Raw genomic sequence first — 22,188 nt, forward strand, 5'->3', positions numbered from 1 at the left:
GTACATGATTATAACAGGCATATCCAGAGCGAATATGGTACCTTTTATTTATTTTAATGCACTGTTATTAATTTGAGTTCTATGATGGATGCTTTTATTTTCTTAAAAGCATTTCCCTTTCTGAATTTCTCCTCCTTAATTATCTGTCCTTAGCAAAGTATATTTACTATGGGAGTGGTATTTATTTCAGGAATGCCCTTAAAGGTCAATATATATTTAAGAGTTGGTATTTGATGCAAAAATAGCAAGCTATCTTAACTTTTAAACAGAAATACCTTCCAATATTGCAGTTAATGAAAACATTTACTTTGCGATTTTAAAATGTTATAGGAAATGATCATCTTAGAGTAAACATAAAACTTGCTTACTTCACTGCAGTTTTTATATTTAGTGATAACAAGTACTATATGTGTTTTCCCTTTCAGCTGTGTTTTGCAAATGTCAGATAAATGTTACCAATTATGTCAACTTTTTCTTTATTTCATGGTGACATCCCATTGACTTTCTAGTGGTACTGGAATGGTTTAGTCAGCCTTTTTGAGCTCCTAATTGTGTGCCAAGCATTGTGTGAAGTGCTGGGGTTGCAGATAAGGCAGAACACAGCTCTTAACATTTGTAGGTTGGAAACTTAGTCCTGTGATAGAAACAAGCCTTATAAGTCTGTAAAACTAGAGCAATGGGTTAAGTGCTCTCATTGAGTTGGTCCAATGAGCCACGGAAATATAGACGAAGAACCGTATGGATAGGTCAGGTGAAGACAACCAGTTACAGTGAACGTGCAAACATGTTAGCTATTGATCCCTCTCTCCTCTATCCCTCTTTACAGCACAGCAGTAATGCAAGTGCTTTTACTAAGGCAATCCAGGGCATTTCGAGCCCTGGAAACTCCATGAGGAGGTAGTTCAGGGCCATTAAACACTTAGAAGCTTCTAGGTCTTAACTAGTCACGGTCTTTCAGAGTTTAAGAGATTAAGATGAATCACTGGCAGAGATTTTCCCATAAATTTAAGTTCAGATTGTAGAATTACAGGCCTGGCATGAACTGCTGAGGCGCCTTGTGTGTTTCCTTGCTGTGCAGCCTCCACCTTTAAGAGTCCATGTTGAAATCAAACTGCTTGTCAGCATTGAAGCCCCTGGAGAGAGAAGTGGGCTGACCTATACAACTAATAGTTGGTCAGGTGGGAGGGTTAGCATTTGCAGTTATCAACAATTGTGACTGGTTATTACCCAGTGCTATTAATCTTCATACCGTCTTAATACATGGTTATTGAGCTTTGACTGGACTACACCTAATAAAAACGAACTCGTTACTTTATAATGAAGACTATGGGACAGTGCTGGTTATTACAAAGTTATTTCTTTGTAATCACCTTGTATCATATTCCTTGTAACTTGGCCTAATTTGTGGTATTTCTGCCCCCTAGAGCAAGACGTTATACTTCTGTGTCTTTGATGACATGTCCAAATATTTGAATACTTTTGAAAACAGATTTTACCTTCTTACACTTTATTCTGACAAACTTTGAAAGTCTTGCCTTTCTTTCCTTCTCTCTACCCACTCTCTCCTCCCCTTTTCCCTCCTTGCCTTTCTCCCTCCCAGTCCCTCCTCTGCCTCTCTCTTCACTTCTCCCTCCCTCCCTGCCTCCCAATATTTGCTTTTGTTTTTTGACTGCGTGATTAATTATTTTAAAAGATTTAAAAAATTGTTTTCTCCGTTTCTCTCCTAACATTTAGGAATTTCCTCATACTCTGCTCTTCTATATCTATTTTCCCTACCATATAGTTTGTTATCATCACATATCTAACTTGATTTTATTTATTTTTAAATTTTTATTGAATTTATTGGGGTGATGTTGATTAATACAATTATATAGGTTTCAGGGGTACAGTTCTATAATACATCATTTATATGTTGTACTGTGTGTTCACCACCCAAGTCAAGTCTCCTTCTATCATCTAACTTCATTTTATTTTATTTTTTAATTTCATTTTATTTTTTATTTATTTTAAAAATATATCACTATTGATTTCAGAGAGAGGAAGGAAGGGGGAAGAGGGAGAGAGAAACAGCAGTGATGAGGGAGTCATTGATTGGCTGCCTCCTGCACACCCCCCCCCTGCTGGGGATTGAGCCTGCAACTCTGGCATGTGCCCTGACTGGGAATCGAACCTCGATCTCCTGGATCATAGGTCGATGCTCAACCGCTGAACCATGCCGGCCAGGCTAACTTCATTTTATATGTGACCTGTCATCACCTGACTTGTTATAAAACCTTTTCAGCCCTACTTTTATCTGCCCACTTCCTTTGTATTTGTCAATTGAAATAAATAATTTTATTGGTCTAGCTCTTCTCTTTGGACTCAAGCATAGTGCAGTTCTTGTCCACAGATGCATTGTTTTTTTTGGGGGGGGGTGGTGTTAGATGTCCATTCTTGTTCAGAATGAGGGTCTAATTAGAGGGGAGAGAGAGAGAATAAGGGAGAGAGAAGGGAGGGAGAGGGAGAGAAAGAGAATATGAATGTATGAGTGTTGGAGGTACTGAATTTCCTTTACATGACCTTGAGTGTATTTCATTGAATGTGGTCTTTGCATTCAAGCTATGCAATCTGATTAGTGAAATATCACCAATGTACCAGAAAAATATACATAGTAGTTACCAAATGACTGAAACAATTTTATAGGGATTCAGAAAAGCATATGTAATTTTGAAAAAAAGTTTTTGTTTAGTCTGACCCTTGGAGCTCTATTTATAACAGGAAATTGGTACAGAAAATTGAAAGTACTGTATGTAGATACTATTCCTTTTTGCATATGCACATGTTTGTATTCTGTGTGCCATTTTCCCATGGTACAACCTTTAACCTACCCACCCCAGCACACACACACATACACACGCACACAACTATATGTGGTCTTACTCTCAGTATAGTGAGTTGCTGGCTTCTGTAGTGTGAGTCAGGAGGTGGCTAGGTAAAAGTCTTACAGAGTAGAGGAAATGAAAAGGAGGGGGAGAGGAGAGAGGGAAGGAGTGAGTGAGTGTAGAGGTGGAGGAAGATAGTCAATAAGCTTCCATGTTGCTTACAAACCAGTATTAGTCTCCTAATATTGATTTATGATTGTAAGAAAGTGTATAAATATCTGACATACATAGTAGGAAAGTATTCACTTTGAAGGTATTGATCGTGACAAAGTAAATTAACATTTTAAGAGTATATTAAAATTAGATCATCAGAGAAAAGTACTATCTTTTCCTGTGATTAACTATCAATTCAGTTTAACTCTCTTCAGTGAGATCTATACTATAGTTTTCATAGCAACTACATACATCCTTGTATGCGTAAGTAGATGAGATTTTGACACCAGCCTAAGATCAAGTTAAGTATAACTTCATAGCAATATTACATTTTTGTGATTTAGCAGGGAAGAGTACACCTCTTTTATTCAAGAGGTCCGTGTCTCTAAATAGAAACTCTGTTTGAAGAAAGCTATAGGAGAATTTAATATTTAAAGAAATGTTTTTGTAGGGTGAAAAAAATTACAGAGAAAATAAACCCCCCTTTTGATTGTAAATCCAAATTTTAGTAAATTTGATTGTTTAAAGTAAGATACATTTATTAATTGAAGTGGTGATTTTCTTGATGTATATAATCCTGTTTGAACTTTCACAGGAATCCATGGGAAAGAGCTATGATGGGAGGGCTTATGTTATTACCGGCATGTGGAACCCCAATGCACCCATATTTCTAGCACTTAATGAAGAAACTCCAAAAGGTAAATTTTCTTAAAAGAGTCCTTATTATTTGCTTAAAATTTTACATTATGGACAACATTGTTTTGCCATTTTTTTTTCTTTTTTTTTTAAGAAAAATCTGGTACTCATTTAAAATGGAGTTATTTTTTTCATTAATAGATTTTTTTTATGCACAATAAACACATCTGATACAGTTTTCTTACTATTCATTTTGCATTTCTACCTCCAACACTATTTCTTTAGCATAAGAAGAATGGTCCATTGCAGGGAAAATAATATTCTAAGTTAATGTGTATAATGCATTAAAACATGCTAAATCTTTTTCTTTTTTTAAAAAAAATATGTTTTTATTGATTTCAGAGAGAGGGAGGGAGAGGGAGAAATAGAAACATCAGTGATGAAGGAGAATCAATTGGCTGCCTCCTGCTCATCCTCTACTGGGGGATCGAGCCCCCAATCCGGGCATGTGTCCTGATGGTAATTAAACTGTGACCTCCAGGTCCATGGGTCAACGCTCAACCACTGAGCCATGCTGGCTGCATTGTGTTTTGTGTTTTATTATTATAGAGTTGTTTTATTTGGGGGAAATGATGGAAGAATATGAAAGAAATGATGAAACCAAATTCTGAAATTGTTTATATCTTTGATAAGTATTTTAACTTCAAAAATTATAGCTTATGCCCTAGCCAGCTTCACTCAGTGGTTAGAGCATCGGCCCAAGGACTGAAGGGTCTCGGGTTAGATTTCGGTCAAGGGCATGTACCTCAGTTGCAGGCTCAATCCCTGGCCCTGGTTGGGGCGAGTGTGTGCGGCAGCCAATCAGTGTGTCTCAAACCGATGTTTCTCTCCCCCCTCCCCTCCCCTCCCCTCCCCTCCCCTCCCCTCCCCTCCCCTCCCCTCCCCTCCCCTCCCCTCCCCTCCCCTCCCCTCCCCTCCCCTCCCCTCCCCTCCCCTCCCCTCCCCTCCCCTCCCCTCCCCTTCCCCTCTTTCCCCCTCTCCTCTCTCCCTCTTTCCTCTCTCCCTCTCTCCCTCTTCCTCTCCCCCTTCCCCCTCCCCCCTTCCCTGAAAAGCAATGGAAAAAATATCCTTGGGTGAGGATTAAAAAAAAAAAATTATAGTTTACTTATTTTTTTTCATTTATTACATTTTTTGTTCCAGTCTTTTGACCTTTGGGAGCTTAGATCCTAGTAGTGTGTAGCAAGGATTTCATTTGTGACAAACCCTTTCTTCCTTGTTTACATTTTTGTTTTGTTTAACATGGCTAGTGTTGAACAGAATTTATAAATGGCATATAGTCACAGTGGTCATTTTCCCACTGGTTATTTTTATTCCTACTTTCCCCAGATATGTTAATTGCCTGTTTTTTTTGCCACTCCACCGTTTGCTTTCAAACTAACATTAATTAGCTTATGACTTATAATCTTACACTAAATTCTTTACTATCATTCAACCATTCAGCCAATAATTTATATTGAGAAAATGATGGATCTGTTTTTTGTTTTTTTTTACTCTTATTCTTACATTATTTAGTTTATACCCACAGTAGACTTTTGGTTCAAGACAGGAGCATTAATGAATACTGATATGGAAGTATAATATATTAATGAAGAACATTAAAATGATAATTACTCTCAAATTTTCTTGAGTCTTTTCTAGTCCCATAAATTGCATGCATTTGATCACACATCAAGCTATTTCATACTGAGGGCTAAAAAGAGGGAAAAAATAATGATTATATAAAATTTAGTTTTTCATATATTAGGGATAAATAATTTTTACAGCCACAGTTCTCTATTTCTGGAGACAGACTTATAAATACCAGTCTATTAACTTCTTTCTTAAAATCATTCAGAAAGAAAACACAAAAATGAGAAAAATTTTGAAGAATAAAATATCAGAATTTCAAAAAATAAATAAAGCAGTTTTGATATGTTTTTAATGTAACACATAGTTCAGTTTCATTTTGTATTTTAATGCACATTTAATCATCAAAAGAATATATTTTAAAATTTGTTTTATTAAAACAAACTTCATGTAATACTGTATTACAATAATCTTTTGACCCAAAAGATAATGTATTTTAAATTTAAAATGATTTCATATGCAAATCCAAAATGTTGACCTGATTTCTAAAATTTTCAAATGGTGTACTTGATATTATACATTATTCAGGAGATTCATGAATTACAGTTTTGATTTTTATAGAAGTTGAGAGCCTGGGAGAGAAAATGCCTTGGATCTTTTCACTGTACCAAGTTGTGTATTACAGTCTATGTTTTGTGTTACTCTGTCTTACCCCTCTACATTACTCCCTTAGACTTTAAGGTCTTTTAGGTCAAGTGCAGTATTTAGAGAGTCCCACTTTCTCTTGAATTGGCAGCAGAATGTGTGTATTTAGTAAGAATGTAATACAATTTTTGTTGAGTTTGATATTAATAGGCATGTGGTTGATGCATATAAATGTTGTAAAATGTTTTTAAAAAACACAATTGAATGTTTCTTTTAATGGGCTTGGCTATTTGATCTTCCCTCTAACTCAGAGCTAAAAGTGGTGGGTACAGTACATTAAAAAAAAAAAAAATTAAAAGTAATGAAGAAATGACAAAATGGTATGGAGTAACTAGGCCACAGATTAAAAAACCCCAATGAATCTGAAGCAGGGTAAATAAAAGAAAATGAAATCCATATTTTAGCATATCATTATGAAACAGTGGAAGACCAGTAGCCACTGGCCTAGAAGATTCTAGATTCAAATTAAAGGAAGCTGCGGCCAAGTAAACATTTTAAATAGTAACTGAAATTTTTACTGTAACACATAGTGTTGTTCTCTAAAAGCACTTGCCAGGACTCTGAGATACATATAGTATATATGAAAACCCACAAACTGTTTGACTCGAGCTTGGATCAGTGATTTTCCGGAGGATTAATATATATTATGGATAATGAGGGAGCTAACTGACAAGTCTCCAAGGAATTCCTGTAGAGCATATAATGTTGAAATAGTCATTTTAATAACATTTTCCTGTGCAAATTTAACATAGTGAAGGTAGAGCAGGTCTTCTGATTTGACGATCTTTCCCAAGCAACTCAACAAACAAACAAACATAATTTCTAGTATCTCTTTTTATGAGATGAAAGAGCAAGCCTTTGTGATTTTTCCAGAGGTTTTTCTCAGAAATCTGAAGGCTAGTTTTAGTATAAAACACATCCTGAAATTTTAATTTTATTTATTTTTTATAGTAAGACCTGAATTGGGGAAGAAAAACATTAAAGTTGTCCAAGGAGATTTGGACAGCTGATTAAAATAGGTCCTGTGTGTTGAGAAACATACTTGGAATGCTTGGTTACCAGTTTAATCAAAGTGACAGTAAAACATTTAAAATTAAATGTAGAAGGTAACATGATAATAAAGAACCTTAGTTCTTTCATAAGTGAGGAAACTGTTTTCTTAAATCATGAAGGAATAATAAAGCCAGCATAAAACACAGACAATTTCTGCTACAGATAAACGAGTGTACATGACTGTGGCAGTGGATATGGTAGTCACGGAGGTGGTGGAGCCCGTCCGCTTTCTCCTGGAGACAGTGGTGCGTGTGTACCCTGCAAATGAGCGATTCTGGTATTTCAGCAGAAAGACTTTCACGGAGACTTTCTTCATGAGGTTGAAACAGGTAGGACCTTTTTTTTCTTTTCATATGATATATTTTTTCTATCATTATTTTTAAGTGCCAAGATAGTTCCTTAAGTTGCAATAAAAAGCAATAAAATTTCTCTAATTAAATGATGTTTGGAGTCAACCAATAGAGTATTTGAAAAATCCACATCTAGGTTATATAAGCTAAAAAAACAGCTAGTGTAATAACTATGTACTTTCCCCCCCTAGGAACCTGTAATGTGTACCTCTAAAGTATCAACATACTTAATAGAAATATTGATTCTATACCTAAAACAACTTTTCTTTCTTTTATATATGATAATTAAAACCAAAATGACAGGACACAGAAATATTGTACCTTTATAAAGTTAAAATGAATAAATATTCAAGTAATATCTGACTACTTGTCATAGTTATTTCTATCTACAATATTCTATGAGTACAAAGTGGAGCAAAAGTAGGTTTACAGTTGTTCATATGGAAAATAATACAATAATTAACAAATAATAATACAAGAATAAACTTGTGTTTCGCATACTTAAAACTGTAAACCTATTTTCGCCCCACTCTGTATATTGTTTGACTTATCAGCAAGGTTATAAAGTTATCTTAATATTAAATGAATAAAATTAGGGGTTTTATGACATCCCTAAATTAGGCAGTGTTAGTAGGTAGTATACATAATTTTTGTTTTTTAGTGAAGGAAGAAGGTAATCATTACCAGCCATTCATTCATTCCACTGATATTTGTTTAGTACCTAACTATGTGTCAGGTACCGTATTATTTCTGATTGAAAATCAACATAGTCCTTGTCCTTATGGCGCTTACTGTCCAGTGGGCAGGACAGCCATTAAATAAGTGAGTATGATAATAAATGTGTAATTACCTGTGGTGAGTGCAGTGGAGGAAGAACAGGGTATGATGAAAATCAGAACATAGGGAACTCAGGTTAGATTCTTTGTAGAAGTGAAAGGATCCGAGTTTGATGGGGGTTAGCAAAGAGTAGGAGGGAAAGTTCTATTGGCAGAGAGAAAAAGCTGTCCCCACACCTTGAGCTGGGAGAGAATTTAAAGGTTCCCAGAGCTGAAAGGAGGCCAGAGTGGATGGAATGTGGTGACACACTTAGGTGTGAGATGAGGCTGGAAGCAGTTTATCTAGGGCTTTGTAGGCCATATTTGGTTAATTAATTGGCAGTTGCCTTAGTTTTTTCTTCTTAAAAAAAGCCATTTAGAATGTAAACCATTTATAGGGTAGAAACTATCTACTTCCATGAATTAGTTGATGGATATAGCTGATATCTCTTTACCTCAGTGCGAGGTAGTCAGTCCTAAGAATCTAGCAACACTTGCTTACCTGCCTGCCCTAGAATCTGTGCTGTCTCAGGTTTTTATGATAAAAAAGATCGAGTTTTCCCCAAATGGTCAGCAGCTTTCATTGTATTGGTTAACGTGATGCTATAAGAATATCATGCAAAGAACAGAGCACTTCCAAAATTTTTTCAAGCATGGCATGCTGCTTTTCATTTCAGCTCTTTTAAATGGACCATCGAAACACAGTGTCTCCTTCACATTTCTCATATTGAAACACGTGTCTCTCTGTTTTTCAGTCTGAGGGAAAAGGCCACACCAATGCTGGAGATGCAATCTATGAGGTGGTGAGTCTACAACGAGAGTCTGAGAAGGAGGAACCCATCACTCCTACTAGTGGAGGGGGCCCTGTGTCACCACAGGAAGATGAAGCAGAAGAGGGTGAGCAGAGACACTTATTCAGTCCCCTTTCTTTATACAGTTGCTTCCTTACAGCCCTCAAAGGTGTGTGCGCATGGGCATGCCCACGCTATGATGTGGGAGCGGGGTGGGGGTACCCCTAGTCTCTGCTCCTCTCAGGCTAGGCTCTGCTAGATGCAAAGAGAATTTGGTTCATTGGGTTTCTTGGTTGTATAGTCCCCAGTGCCACTTATGCAACTGCTTTAATTTGACAGCCTCACTTTGCTGTTTTGCTTCCTATTTTTTTTGAAGTAGTTTTGAAGTGTTTGATGAGAAGTTTCAAATTCTCTCAAGTGCTATTAGAGTTTCAGTGAAATGTTATGTCCTACTTCTCATGTGACATTATTCACTGCTGACTTTTTTGTTGTTGCCTTATGTAACACTTAACCACTCGCTTTTTTGAAATAGTGAGATATCTGCTCTGTTTTCTACCTGGATGCTGCTGAGAGATACTAACCAACCTCATGAGAGTCATACTTCACTTGGCTGTGTGCTCGGTGCTCTTTTTGTAGAATCTAGAGCTTAATGACAGATCTTTACTTTAAGCCCTTATATTATCTGCTAACAGGGTAGGGTTTATTAAAATTTCTGAATTTATATCATCTTTGAAAAAAGCATCTTAAAATTCTCAGTCTTTCTCTCTATGAAACCATTTCCATCTTGGATTGCCATAAAAATAATATTTATTTTTAGCTAATATTTATTGAGTGCTTATGTATGCTAGACATTATTCTAAGTGTTTCATTAAAAAAACTTTATGAAAATATAATTTATGTACTATGGAATATAACTGTTTATAGTGCATAGTTCATAGACTTTTGACAAATGCTGTATAACCACGAACAGAACCATAATATAAAACATTTCCATTACACAAAAAGCTTCCCTCATACCATTTAGAGGCCATCCTTTCCCCTCACCTGTAGTCCTTGAGAACCACTGATCTGTTTCCTGTTGCCATGTTTACCTTTGCTACAATTTCATATAGAAGAAATCATACAGTACAGTCTTTGTATATGGCATCTTCACATAGTATAGTACTTTTGAGATTTATCTATGTTGTGTCAGTATTTGGTTCCTTTTTATTGCTGAGTAGTAACCTCTTATAAGACATACCACAATTTGTTTATCTAGTCACTAGTTTGTGACCTTTGCATTTCTAGTTATTGGCTATTAGCAATGAAGCTGCTATGAATATTTGAGTATAAGTCTTTGGTGAATATGTGCTTTCATTTATTTTGGGTAAAAGCCTAGGAGTTCACTAGCTAGATCTTAACAGTAAGCGTATGCTTAACTTTATAAGAAATCACTAAGTTGTATTTCAAACTGTACCATTTTCCATCCTTATCAACAACATATGAGTCAGTTGCTCCATACCTTATCAACATTTGGCATTGTCAGTTGAAAAATTTTTAGCCATTCTGGTGGATATATAGTGGTATTTTGTGATATTAGTTTGCATTTCTCCCACAAGTAATGATGTTGTCCATCTTTTCATATGATATTTGCCACTTGTTTATCTTTTTGGGCAAGAGTCTATTCAAGTCTATTAGGCATTTTAAAATTTGGCTACTTGTCTTTCTCTTGAGTTTCAAGATTTCTTTATACGTACTGATAAAAGTCCTTTATTAGATATGTTTTGCAAATATTTTCTCCCATTCTGTAGGTGACCTTTTCATTTTCTGAAAATGTCTTCTGAAGAGCGAAAGTTAAATTTTTATGAACTCTAATATTTTTCTTTATGATTGTCTGTGATTTATTTAAGTTTTTACGTATGGTTGGAGGGAGGTAGAGGTCAGAGTTCTTTTGTTTTTGGCTTAAAAAAGAAAAACATTTATTATCTCTTACAGTTTGTGTGGGTCAGGAATTAGGCAGTAGCTTGTCTGGGCAATTCTGGCAAAGAGTTTCTTATGAAGAGTCAGATATAGTCTGGGGTTGTAGTCATCTGAAGACTTCATTGGGTGGGACTGAAAGCTTGGAGAAATTTGGCTCATTCATATAGCTGCCAAAATGATGCCGGTGGTTGACAAAAAACTTCGCTTCTCCTCCTCATACACCTCCTGTAGTATCATCATGGTGAAATGACTAGCTTCTCCTTGGTAGCAATCCAAGAGACCAGCCAAGGTAGAAGCTGCAGTACCTTTGATGTTGTAGCCCTGCAGTCGTACGTTACTTCTCAGTATTCTGTTGATTACTCTACTGTATTCTACGTAAGACTTCCAGGAATGCTTTTGTGATCATCTTCATCCCAGCCAACACAAAAAGGAAAAGAGATCACACAGAGAAGAATTTGGGGCGAGTGTGAAAATTCTGTGCCCATTATTTTCTGCTAAACAAAAACCACAGGGGTAATTGGGGAATGTAATTGAGCTATGTGCTCAGGACGGAGAATAATAAACAGGTGTGACAAGCATCTACCAGCAAGTTATTTAAACACAAGATTTCAGGCAATTTCTTGCAAAACTGTCATTTCCTTTAGAAATGAAAAATATATGGAATTAGAATTGGGAAAGAACAAAAATAATAGATGACAGGCACTTCTCAATAAGAATACATTACAACTTAGTATCACATAATTATGCCTTTTATTCTAATTTAGTAAATAAAATTCTTCACTTCTACTCTAATAACTTAAAGAAGGACAGCTAACATGGATTAAGTATCTGCTTTTTGGAATATAATGTATTAGATATTAAATAGACCTAGTTTCATATTTTACTCACATTAGCTTTGAGACATAACTATTTTCATCTTTATATCTCATATGAAAAAATAGATTGAAAAATTTAAAGTAAATCATTCGAGGTCATAGAGCTATAAAGTATAATATATAGAATTTAAACCTATGTCAGTCTCACCATGAACCTTGTAAATTTTTATGACACACAAAATCAAGGCTTGACAAGCCTTATTTAAACCACTGAATTGGTATAACTTTACTCCTAATGTTTAAAGGGTAATATTTTTAATATTGCCTTTCCAGACCACATATTCTTGATCTTACATATTCTAAATCATGTTCTAGATCTGTCTAGAACTGCATATTTGAACAGAAGGATATATTATGAAAATGTAACATGAGACCAAATAATATTGTTTTATGTGGAAGCATTTTTGAAGGGTGATTTCAAGCATGCGGGTAAGCTAGTGCATTAAAAAAGAACTTTAGATAGAGAGTTTTTCAATTATGTCAGCCGGAAACCACACATACTTCTTTAAAGGACAGGTTGGGGGAAAATCTATTGGAAGCTATAATATTCTCTTCAAAGAAGAGACACAAGCACACCTTTAGTTTGGAAAGGTGTTTTTGATCCAGTCATAATTACTTTAGAGGTGATGAGATTTGAAAGTTTTGCAGAGATGTGTACTTTAATGAAAGAGCCGTTTACTTATGGAAAGCAACATTACTAGGAAACTGATGCATTTAGAAGTAAATGACAAACTTTATGATCCCAGTTTTGGCTCACTATTGAATCAGCAAAATTTCCAGAAACATCCACTTTCAGGATCTCAAAATCAGGTAGATAAGCATTGGAAAGACTGTCATTTTTAGTCTTAGCAGAGAGCTAAATCTGAATCAAGCTTCATTTTTAACATAGCCATTTGGACAGGTTTTTTTGACACAGTTGCGTCCAAATGTAAGGAGTGCCCTGGCCGCTTTGGCTCAGTGGTTAGAGTGCTGGCCCGCGAACTGAAGTTGCCTCGGGTTTGATTCTGGTCAAGGGCATGTACTTCAATTGCAGGCTCATCTTCGCCCGGCGGCCGGGGAGTATGCAGGAGGCAACCAGTCGGTGTCTCCCTCCCTCCCTCCCTCCCTCCCTCCCTCCCTCCCTCCCTCCCTCCCTCCCTCCCTCCCTCCCTCCCTCCCTCCCTCCCTCCATCTCTGAAAAGCAATGGAAAAAATATCCTTGGGTGAGGCTGAAAAACAGTAAGGAGCAAGGGAAAAGGGTAGAGGTTGGAGCATGTTCTGGAGGCAAACGTCAGCGAGGCTTGTAAATTGGTCAGACGTCCTGGGCAGCAGAGGAGGGGGGTGAGGAAGAGTCAACGGTTACATCCAGGTGTCTAGCTTAGGTGCCAACCAGTGAGATGGGAACACTGGAAGAGGAAGAGTGTGTTTGGGGGCAAGGTAAGATTCATTTAGTTTTAGACACTGATGAGTTTGAACTCACTGTGGAACATGAAAGTGGAATGATTTTTCAGTTACTAGAAATAGCCTCAAATTGTGAGAAAAGGTTTATAGCTGGAGGTAAAGGCTTGAGAGTCATCAGCATGAAACAGTGAGAAATGCTGAAATTTCCTTGGGGGGAAATGTGGGAGACATGGGTTGAAAGTAGAGTTTAGGAGATTATTAATACTTTAGGGGTAGGTTCAGGAAGAGAAAGCCTTTTAAAGGAATTGGCAAAGAAATGATTAGAACAATATGAGGAGGACTGAGTGCAGTAATAGACAGTGAGTGGAAGTTTGCAAGGGCGGAGTGATAGGCAGTACTGTCCGGTGGAATGTAGAGGTCCAACACCAAGGACCAAAAATTGCTCACTGGATTTGGTAAATTTGAGAGGTGACCTAACCCCTATGAGAGTGATTTTAATAAAGTTGGGAAAGGATTGAGGATTGACTAGAGGTGAGGAAGGGGAGAAACTGTTCTAACTGTTCTTTTAAGAAACTTGATGAGAAGTGGAAAGAGCTTGGACTAAAACCCCTGGGTTATATCTGGCCAAGAAAGGGCATTTTTAGGGTAGAAGGGATTTGAGCTTGTCTGTAGTCAGAAAGGGAAAGCTAAAAATAGAGAGGAGTTACCTCCCCAACATTTAGCCTTACAGTTAGTTCCCTGACATGCTTCTGTGTCTTTCCAAATGCTCTTATTCTGGTTAGAGACTTTTTTCACTTACGTCCACCTGAGTAAGCTCTTCAACAAAGGCATGTTAGCAGTTGAAAGAAAATAGTAATTTTAGCATAGGGCAGTTTCTGTACTTAGAAATGTTTCAAAATATTTGCTATGGCACTTTTAGTAGGTGGTTCTGGCAATTTACATGTAAAATGTATTTAATGCGGAATGGCAAATCCAAGCAATGATAGAAGTTGATAAAATTGTCAAAAAACAGCCAGTTTAGGACTTGAGAAAGTGCCTAAAACTATAAAGAAAATTGAGAGGCATTTGTTCAAGAAAAATGACTGAACCTGTAAGAACCGCCTGGCATTTTAGCCCTGAGGCTGCCCCTGTTTGCTTACTCCCACCAGTGGCTGTTGTCTGGTAGTTTTCTGGGTGAATCAAGCTGTGGAGACCAATAGCTTTGCCTTCGTTGCTGGAAGGGGCTCACTTGATATGGAGCAAACTTAGAAAACCCCGTATTTCTGGAACACTTTTGGAAACGATAGTGATTTTTGCTGCAAAAGAATGGGAAGGCACCTAGCTAGCCATTAGCATGAGGTGGTCATTCAGTGGGGGAAAGCCACAGATAGGCCAGAATTTTAGCCAGGAGATCTAAGGAGTGAGTGGGCCTTCATAAGATCTGACATGTCGCTGGAGGCCTGGAAGGCTGTGTACGTGTGCAAGGCTGTGCACATACTCAGGAGAGACCAGAGAGGGCCCAACAAGTCATACCTGTGCTGGACAGAAGGCCTTGCATGTGTTTGATGGAGGTGTGCTTCCAGAATGGTTTTGCTTCCTTCTTTTCTTTTCTATGGAGAGAACCCGTGTTCCAGGTGGAGAAGATGGCTGAAGCCTGATTCCCCCCGCATCCAAGTCCTTAGCCTTCCTGTGTCAGCCAGTGGCAACTTCTAGGAGTCCAGAATCGGGCTTCTCTCTCAGCCTGTCATTTCTTCTGTTGGATTATTGCGGTGCCTCCTAACTGGTCTTCTGCCTGCCACCCCATGCCTGTTCCTCTGGTCTGCGTTCCACACAGCAGCCGTCATCCTTTTGGAGTGTATCAGATCACACTACTGCTCTGCTTAAAACCCTTTGCCGGCCTCTCATTTCACTCAGCCAGACTTCTTTTATGATGGTTTACAAGGCCATATGCAGTCTTGCTCTTTGGTTTTTACATTTCTGACCTTACACTCTGCTTCACAAATTCCACACTTGTCCTTTTGCCATTGCCAACCGACATGCAACTCTGGGCCGTTTGCAGTTGCTGTTCCCTCGGCTGGAACTCTGGTTTTCCTAGATTGTCACATTTCTCTGTCCCCTCTTTCTAATCTTTCCTCAGATGCTACCTTCTCAAGGAGATCTTGACTCCTCAGTAAATAGTATGAATAATAATGAATGAACAAATAATAGATAAATGAAAAGAAATACAATATGTATTATAAAAATATTAAAATAATGAATATTTTTCCTTTTATAATGTCTCAGAATAATTCAATACTGAGGAAGACTAGAAAAACATGGTTACACTTCTGGAATTGAATTTAAAATTATGAAAAACAAAGCTTTAAATTTCTCATTCTTATGTATGGTCTGAATAAAAGCAAGTCATCACATTTCTGTTTTTCTCTAAAATTTTTTCACTTCTCTTCTTAGAGATTTTTCACTATTTGAGATGTCACCTTGTCTTTTGAAAATGTATTAGCCATCACCTACATTGAAAAGCCTACAAAAATCACAGAGTAGGAAGTAATAGTTTCTTTTCTTTTATAGATCAGGTGTTTCATACATTTTCAATACACTTTATTATTAGTTCTGTAATTGACATTTCTGTCAACGCAAGCATCAAAAGTTAGAGCCGGAGGTGGAATAGAAATGTTTCCCTGCTGGGGGGATTGGAATATTCTTTTATTTAATTATTTTCAACAATTTGCCTGTCAAAGCAAAAATGGAAGTTCAAGTCACTCTAAATTGTCTTGCCTTAGCTTGTAATTTAACTAAAAAGGGATACATTTAAAAGAACTAAAATTGCTCTTAATTTTGGGGGAAAGATGTAAAGTAAAGTGAATTAAGGTATCTTTGCATATTTTTCAAATGCTGTTCAAAAAAATGAAGCGTGTTAAAGAGTATTAATTTGAATGCAAGGAATCTAGGCAGAAAGTTAATTTCATCAATGTACCATTATAGGGATTATTTTTAAATTACCTTGTCAGCCTCAGCCTCATATACTCCCACATGTTCTGAATTGCTCCTGCTTTTGAAACATGAGGCGCACTGGTGTTGCTTCATCTGGATTTCAAACTGTCTTTCTGTTGGTTGACTTTATACTGGTACAGTAAGTCCTCACTTAACGTCATTGATAGGTTCTGTGACTTCAAGTGAAACAATGTGTAATGAAACCAATTTACCATGGGCTAGTTGCTATAAAGGAGAGTTAAGTTCCTCTGGCATCTGATCAATGTTATAACAAAATGTTGAAAGATAAGACTATGTTATTGGAGGACCTGCTGTATTTAGTTACTTGTAACATGGATAATAAGTTACAAGAAGGCAACAGATGGTGAGTACAGCATGACCTTCTTTAAGGCACATGCCCAAGTAATTCTACAATATCAGATCCACAGTGATATTAGTTAGGTAAGCCTTGCTCTTGGTTGTACCTTTTATGTTTAGTATAGTCTGCATTTTTTGTTTTTGTATTTGGATTGGTTAAAATGCTCTCTAAAAAAACGAGCATTTTTTTCTTGACATTTTAAAATGACCTTAATTAGAGCAACTCAAGTTTCATGAATTGACTTTGTTCTTAATAGAAAATGTATTTGAAAGGAAATATGAGAAGAAGCAAGAAAAAAAGAAAAGCATGCTAGAGTTAGTGCTTCCTCAGATAGGTCTGGTGGCAGGCACCCATCTTTCTCATTTTAGTATTTAAGCGTGCCTAAACAATTTGGTAATATGCAAGCCATGACTGTACTCTTGGTTGTTTCGATAATTCCCAAATGTGTATTTAATTCAGACTATCATAAATGGGTGATCCAATAGAAAAAATACATCTTAAGATTATAAAAATAGCCCGGCCGGGCGTGGCTCAGCGGTTAAGCATCGACCTGGGATCCAGGCCATCAGGGTTCGATTCCCGGTCAGGGCACATGCCCGGGTTGTGGTCTCAATCAATGACTCTCTCATCATTGATGTTTCTAGCTCTCTCCCTCCCTCTCCTTTCCTCTCTCTGAAATCAATAAAGATATATTTAAAAAAAAAGGTTATAAAAATAGTTTGTATGTTGTCATATAAGCTTTTTCAGGGAGAATTGATTTTCAGTGTTAATATGATGTAGAATCTTTTGTAAGAAAATCAGTCTTGAAGACAATTTTATGCAAAAGTTTTAAATATATAAGTATATTACATAAAGTTTACGTTTTAACTTTATAGTAAATATAAGATTGTGAATATAGTAAATGAGTTCTGAATTTTATATTGTATGTATTAAGAAAAGAGTTAAGTAAGTGTTGATTTTAAAATGCTTCTATGTAGTTATTAAGCTTTTATATGTTTGGGTTTTCTTGGTGTTCTTTTATTATATTATTTTTGGTATTTTTGTTTTTATGCTAGTGTCAAATTTGGTTTATTTAGTACTTTGTAGATATACTATTTGCATTTTCTGAAATATTATTAATGTAAAGATTTACTATCAAGAGTTAAGTGATCATGTTTTTCTTTACATATATTTTTCTAATTTGTTAAAAAAATCATTTTAGAAGTTAGAAAATTAATTTTGAATTAACCAGTACCCCCATAGAAAGTTACCCTTAGTTCTTTCTGAATTAGTGCTATTTTCATGTCACTGCAGTGTGCACGAAGCTGTCCATCATCTTTCTAACATCAGTGTGATAAATGCCTCATGTTTCCCAACCCCCAGATTCTCCTGAATGCCAGCTAATGTGATGCTTCTTTGCCAGGCTTCATGCTTCAAACTTCTTGAAAGATGGAGATTAAAATGAATGTATAATTTATTTGAGACATTGTTACAAGGCTGCCTTTGTAATTTCCCTATCAACACTGTGAAAATATTATAGAATAAGATGAAGGCTACATAGAAAAGAATATTAGAAGATAAGAGGGGGGTTGAGTTAAGTACACTTTTGTTATGCAAACTTGGATTAGCACCGAGGCTGGTGCTACCTCAAGTTTGGATGAAAACTCATGTTTCTCATAGATGTTCAGGGTTCACTTTCTATACCAAGATGTTTTTATTTGAAATCCTTGAAATTTTACTGAAATGGGATTTCCTCCCTCTTCAGTAAAACCCCGTTCTCCTAACTTAATTTATAGAATAATTGGGAATCGAGGGGGAAATGTTTTGATATCTAAAGTTTTACTATAATACAAAATTTCATTGTTATTTCTTTTTTAAGGAAAATAATTATCTCATGACCTGAGGATATTTTTGTTTTGTCTTATTGAAATATGTTTCAACTATATAGCAATCTTACATATTTACATGCAAAGCAGTCATATTGTAAATAAAGTTATATACTGATACTTTTTGAAGATTGGAAGGCTTAATTTGATTCTATAAATGTTTGTTGATAGTAGGGCTGACCTTTAAATGATGGATAAGTAACCTTTGTACTTGAAGGGTCAGTGCAACTGGCTAAATGCCGCACAGTTTTAATATAGATTTGACTTGATTTTATTTATCTTTCTATTAACATTTTTATGTGTAATTATATTTTCCTAAATGGTTTAGTAAAGCATGTGTTTGAAAAGGTTGTCTACATCCAGCATGCTAAGAAGATAAGACTTTATTCACAATGATATATCAATAGCATTTTAAGTGGTAGCCTAATAAAAGGAAGAGATTGATTGGAAACAGCTGGAGTTCTTAAAATAATTATTGTTGTTGACAAATGAGGAACCCCAAGTGGATTTTTCTTTGAGATAAACTTATAATAATAATGTTCTGTTTTTCCCTAGCAAATATTGTTGATAGGTTTGTCATTTCAGTTTTCCCAAGTACATGAATCAACTAAAATGGTTTTTGACTGAGAAAATAATTTATTCAATCAAATCTTTGAGACATTTAAATAAGTTAACAGAACTACTGAAAAATTGTCTGTAAAGCCAGTCACAGATATGCAATTTGGGAAGATAAGCAGCTTTGTATTACTTAGAGAACAAACACAAAAAATATGGAGTTTTCTTTCTCGTATTGTTTAAAAATTTAAATAAATATAAAATGGACCCCCACTGCCCATGAACTCTAATTCTGAGAAATATGTACCCTTTTCCAACGGGAACATTGTGTATATCCTGTTTGGCAACTTGCTTTTCTCATTAAACAATCTACTGTGAATACTATGTTAAACTATTTCTCACTCTTTTTAATTGCATATAGTATTCTATGGCATGGATATAGCATAATTTAAGTTTCCATTTCTCTTTTGAGGGTTCTAAGAGCAATTTCCATTTTTCTTTCTTGCTATTGTAGATATTGTAAAGAATAGTCTTCCTTGTAAATATACTCCGAAGCACACACACAGATGTCTAGATTGATCTGCTGAGCTCTGCCCGATCTGGTTGTTGATAGGCACGGCTAAATTGCTCTCTAGAAAGACTGCAAATGTATGCCTGCTCCTGTAGAGTATCTGAGCACCCTCTCTCCCTTGTGCCTTCGTCAACAGCAGAAATTATCAGTCTTTTAAATCTTTACCACTCTGATTGGTGACAAATAGCATCTCATTTTATTTACATTTCCCCGATTACATGTGAGGTTGAGCATATTTTATATGTTTGTCAGGTAATAATCTTTAATTTCATAAGGGCCTATATGACTGTTAAACCTCATCTACACTGTTCTTCCTATCAGAGATTTAATATTTTATAGTACTCATAGTCAAATTCTAAGCATCTCATTAGGCTTGTATATCTGCCTGCATGTTAGTCTAAAGGGGAGTCAGGAAGACAGGGAGCATTGCTTTTGCAGTAGTGTGGGGGAGGAGTCATGAAAAACCCTCCTCCTCTCCACTCACACCCACACCTTTGGGATTTTTATCTGTTAAGAGGTGTATAATGTTTTGGAATCCCAGCATACCATGGATGTACAGGTCAAAACTTCTAGGAGACCCAGAAATAACCAACTTATTTGAGGGGAGGGAATTTACCTTCCCCTAGGATCCTCTCCCTTCCTCCCAGGTGGTCACTGTGTCTTCCCTGTCAGCACTGTGGTCACTCAGGCCTGCTTCCTCTTCGACCACGACCTTTACTAGGCACGGTGGTCAGAAATCAAATCAAATGTATTTGTGCTAGATTAAGACATGTTAACCGTGCTTCATCTGACTGAAGAAATGTAAATGTTCTGGACACTGGCCTCTAGTGAAACCTGTCAGTGGTGTGAAGGTCTAGAGGGTGCCTAGAAGCATACAGTCCTTGGAACTTATTTTCCTGATAGTCCTTGGAGACAGCTCCTGTGATGTGTTAATAGTAATAATGGGAGTTAACTTTATTGAGCATTTACGCATGTCTGTCTGGGACTGTCATCTGCATCTCATAGCTGTTCTCTGTGTTGTGAAGTGCGCCCTCTGGACTCTATCCCCATAGGCAGTGGTGGGTGGTCTGCGGGTGGTCTGCAAGTGGTCCGCAAGCCCAGTTCAGAACCTTGTGTCTAGGAGCGCTTGCACGCTGACCCACCTAACCCTAACCCACTTCCACTGCCAGCTTAGTGAGTACGTTTCGGACTAAAAGATGGTGATGGTAGTGACCACCGGTGGTGTGGTCACATACATACCCTAGTGGTGGTGATACAGCTCCATATTTTCAGTGAATCTTTGAGTTAGAAGAGACCTTGAAGTCTTCTACTGCTTGCTTCTCCTGAAGTAGAAACCCCTCAACATTTAGTAGGCAGACAGGTCTCTGTGGAAACAGGCTGAGTAACTGATTCACAAGGCCGTCAGTTCCACTTCCTGGTTGCCCGTAATACTGGGAAATATGTATGAAACACTATGTGAACTATCTGTTTAATTCTCACACCAGCCCTATGAGCTGGTATTTTATCTTTTTTTTTTTTTGGTACAGAAAAATTGAAGCTTAGAGAGGGAAGCAGGTTGCCCAAGGGCACACCGTTTTGTTTTGTTTGCTAAATTCTTTTCTTTGTTTTTCAGGCTCTTTGCTAGAATCTCCCTTTTCCTCTTCCCCCATTTCACCCCAGTGGGCTGACTCTACTGTTTATCAGCCTCAAGCTGAGAACTAGGTTGAAGCCAGAAATTGCTGTTAGCCACCGTGACTCCCAAGTGCAGTCTGTGGATGGGGCTTGGGGAGGTGGGTGTCTGAGGAAAAGCCCTGGGGAAGAGGGTGCTGGTTGTTGGCTTCTTTGATACATTCTATTCCAATCAGGAAAATTTTGCTAACCTCAAATCATTAAAATATTTAAATTTTGGAGCCTGGCAACAATTTAGGCATTATGTATTTGCACACAGAATGTACTCAGATTTTACTTTCATTTTACTGAAATATCTCATTTATAGTTCTGGAAACTGAGACCCTGAGATTGAGTGACAGTGTCAAGACCAGAAGCTAGGCTCTTGATTACTTATTTGTTTGTTTACTATTTATGAAAGTAAAAAAAATGATGTGGATTTTATTAAATTTGAAATGTCTACTCTGTGAATGACAATGTTCAAAGAATGAAACAGAAAGCCTTAGACCAGAACGTACTTGCAAAACACTTATCTGAAGAAAGACTTGCATTCCATTTATTGAAAAAACTAGTAAAACTCCACAATAAGAAACAAACTCACCCAAATAAATAAATAGGCTAATATATGAATAGATGCCTTACCAGAGAATAATATGCACAAACATATATAGACAGATATAGATATATAGATACATGGGAAATAAACATATGCAAATTATTCAACAGGCTCCTGATTACCTTATAATTGCATTCTGTAAACAATTAACTCCTTTAGCTGAAGCAAGACTGAGAGCTTATTAACTGTTTGCAGACAGATTATGGAAGTAATTCATATTCCATTCTTTTGCGCAATAGTTAGTATCTAGAAGGAAAGAGCTTAATTTTTCAGTCGGAGAAATTAAGGCTCTTGTTGCATCAGGGGGATGTGGTGTTCTAATGATTCAAATATGGCATTGGG

The 22,188-nt window shown here is 36.7% G+C and overlaps 1 protein-coding gene across 1 annotated transcript in view; it reads left to right on the forward strand.

The window, feature by feature from the left end:
* Positions 1 to 22,188, forward strand: part of RABGAP1L (RAB GTPase activating protein 1 like) — a 368,977-nt gene that overhangs the window by 65,477 nt on the left and 281,312 nt on the right. The window contains exons 10-12 of the mRNA XM_087827782.1: positions 3,670 to 3,772; positions 7,257 to 7,423; positions 9,015 to 9,156. Of these exons, the coding sequence (XP_087683908.1) occupies positions 3,670 to 3,772; positions 7,257 to 7,423; positions 9,015 to 9,156 (412 nt within the window). The remainder of the gene's footprint in view (positions 1 to 3,669; positions 3,773 to 7,256; positions 7,424 to 9,014; positions 9,157 to 22,188) is intronic.

This window comes from Miniopterus natalensis, chromosome 19 (genome assembly GCF_054644295.1).
Source record: "Miniopterus natalensis isolate mMinNat1 chromosome 19, mMinNat1.hap1, whole genome shotgun sequence".
NCBI lineage: Eukaryota > Metazoa > Chordata > Mammalia > Chiroptera > Miniopteridae > Miniopterus > Miniopterus natalensis.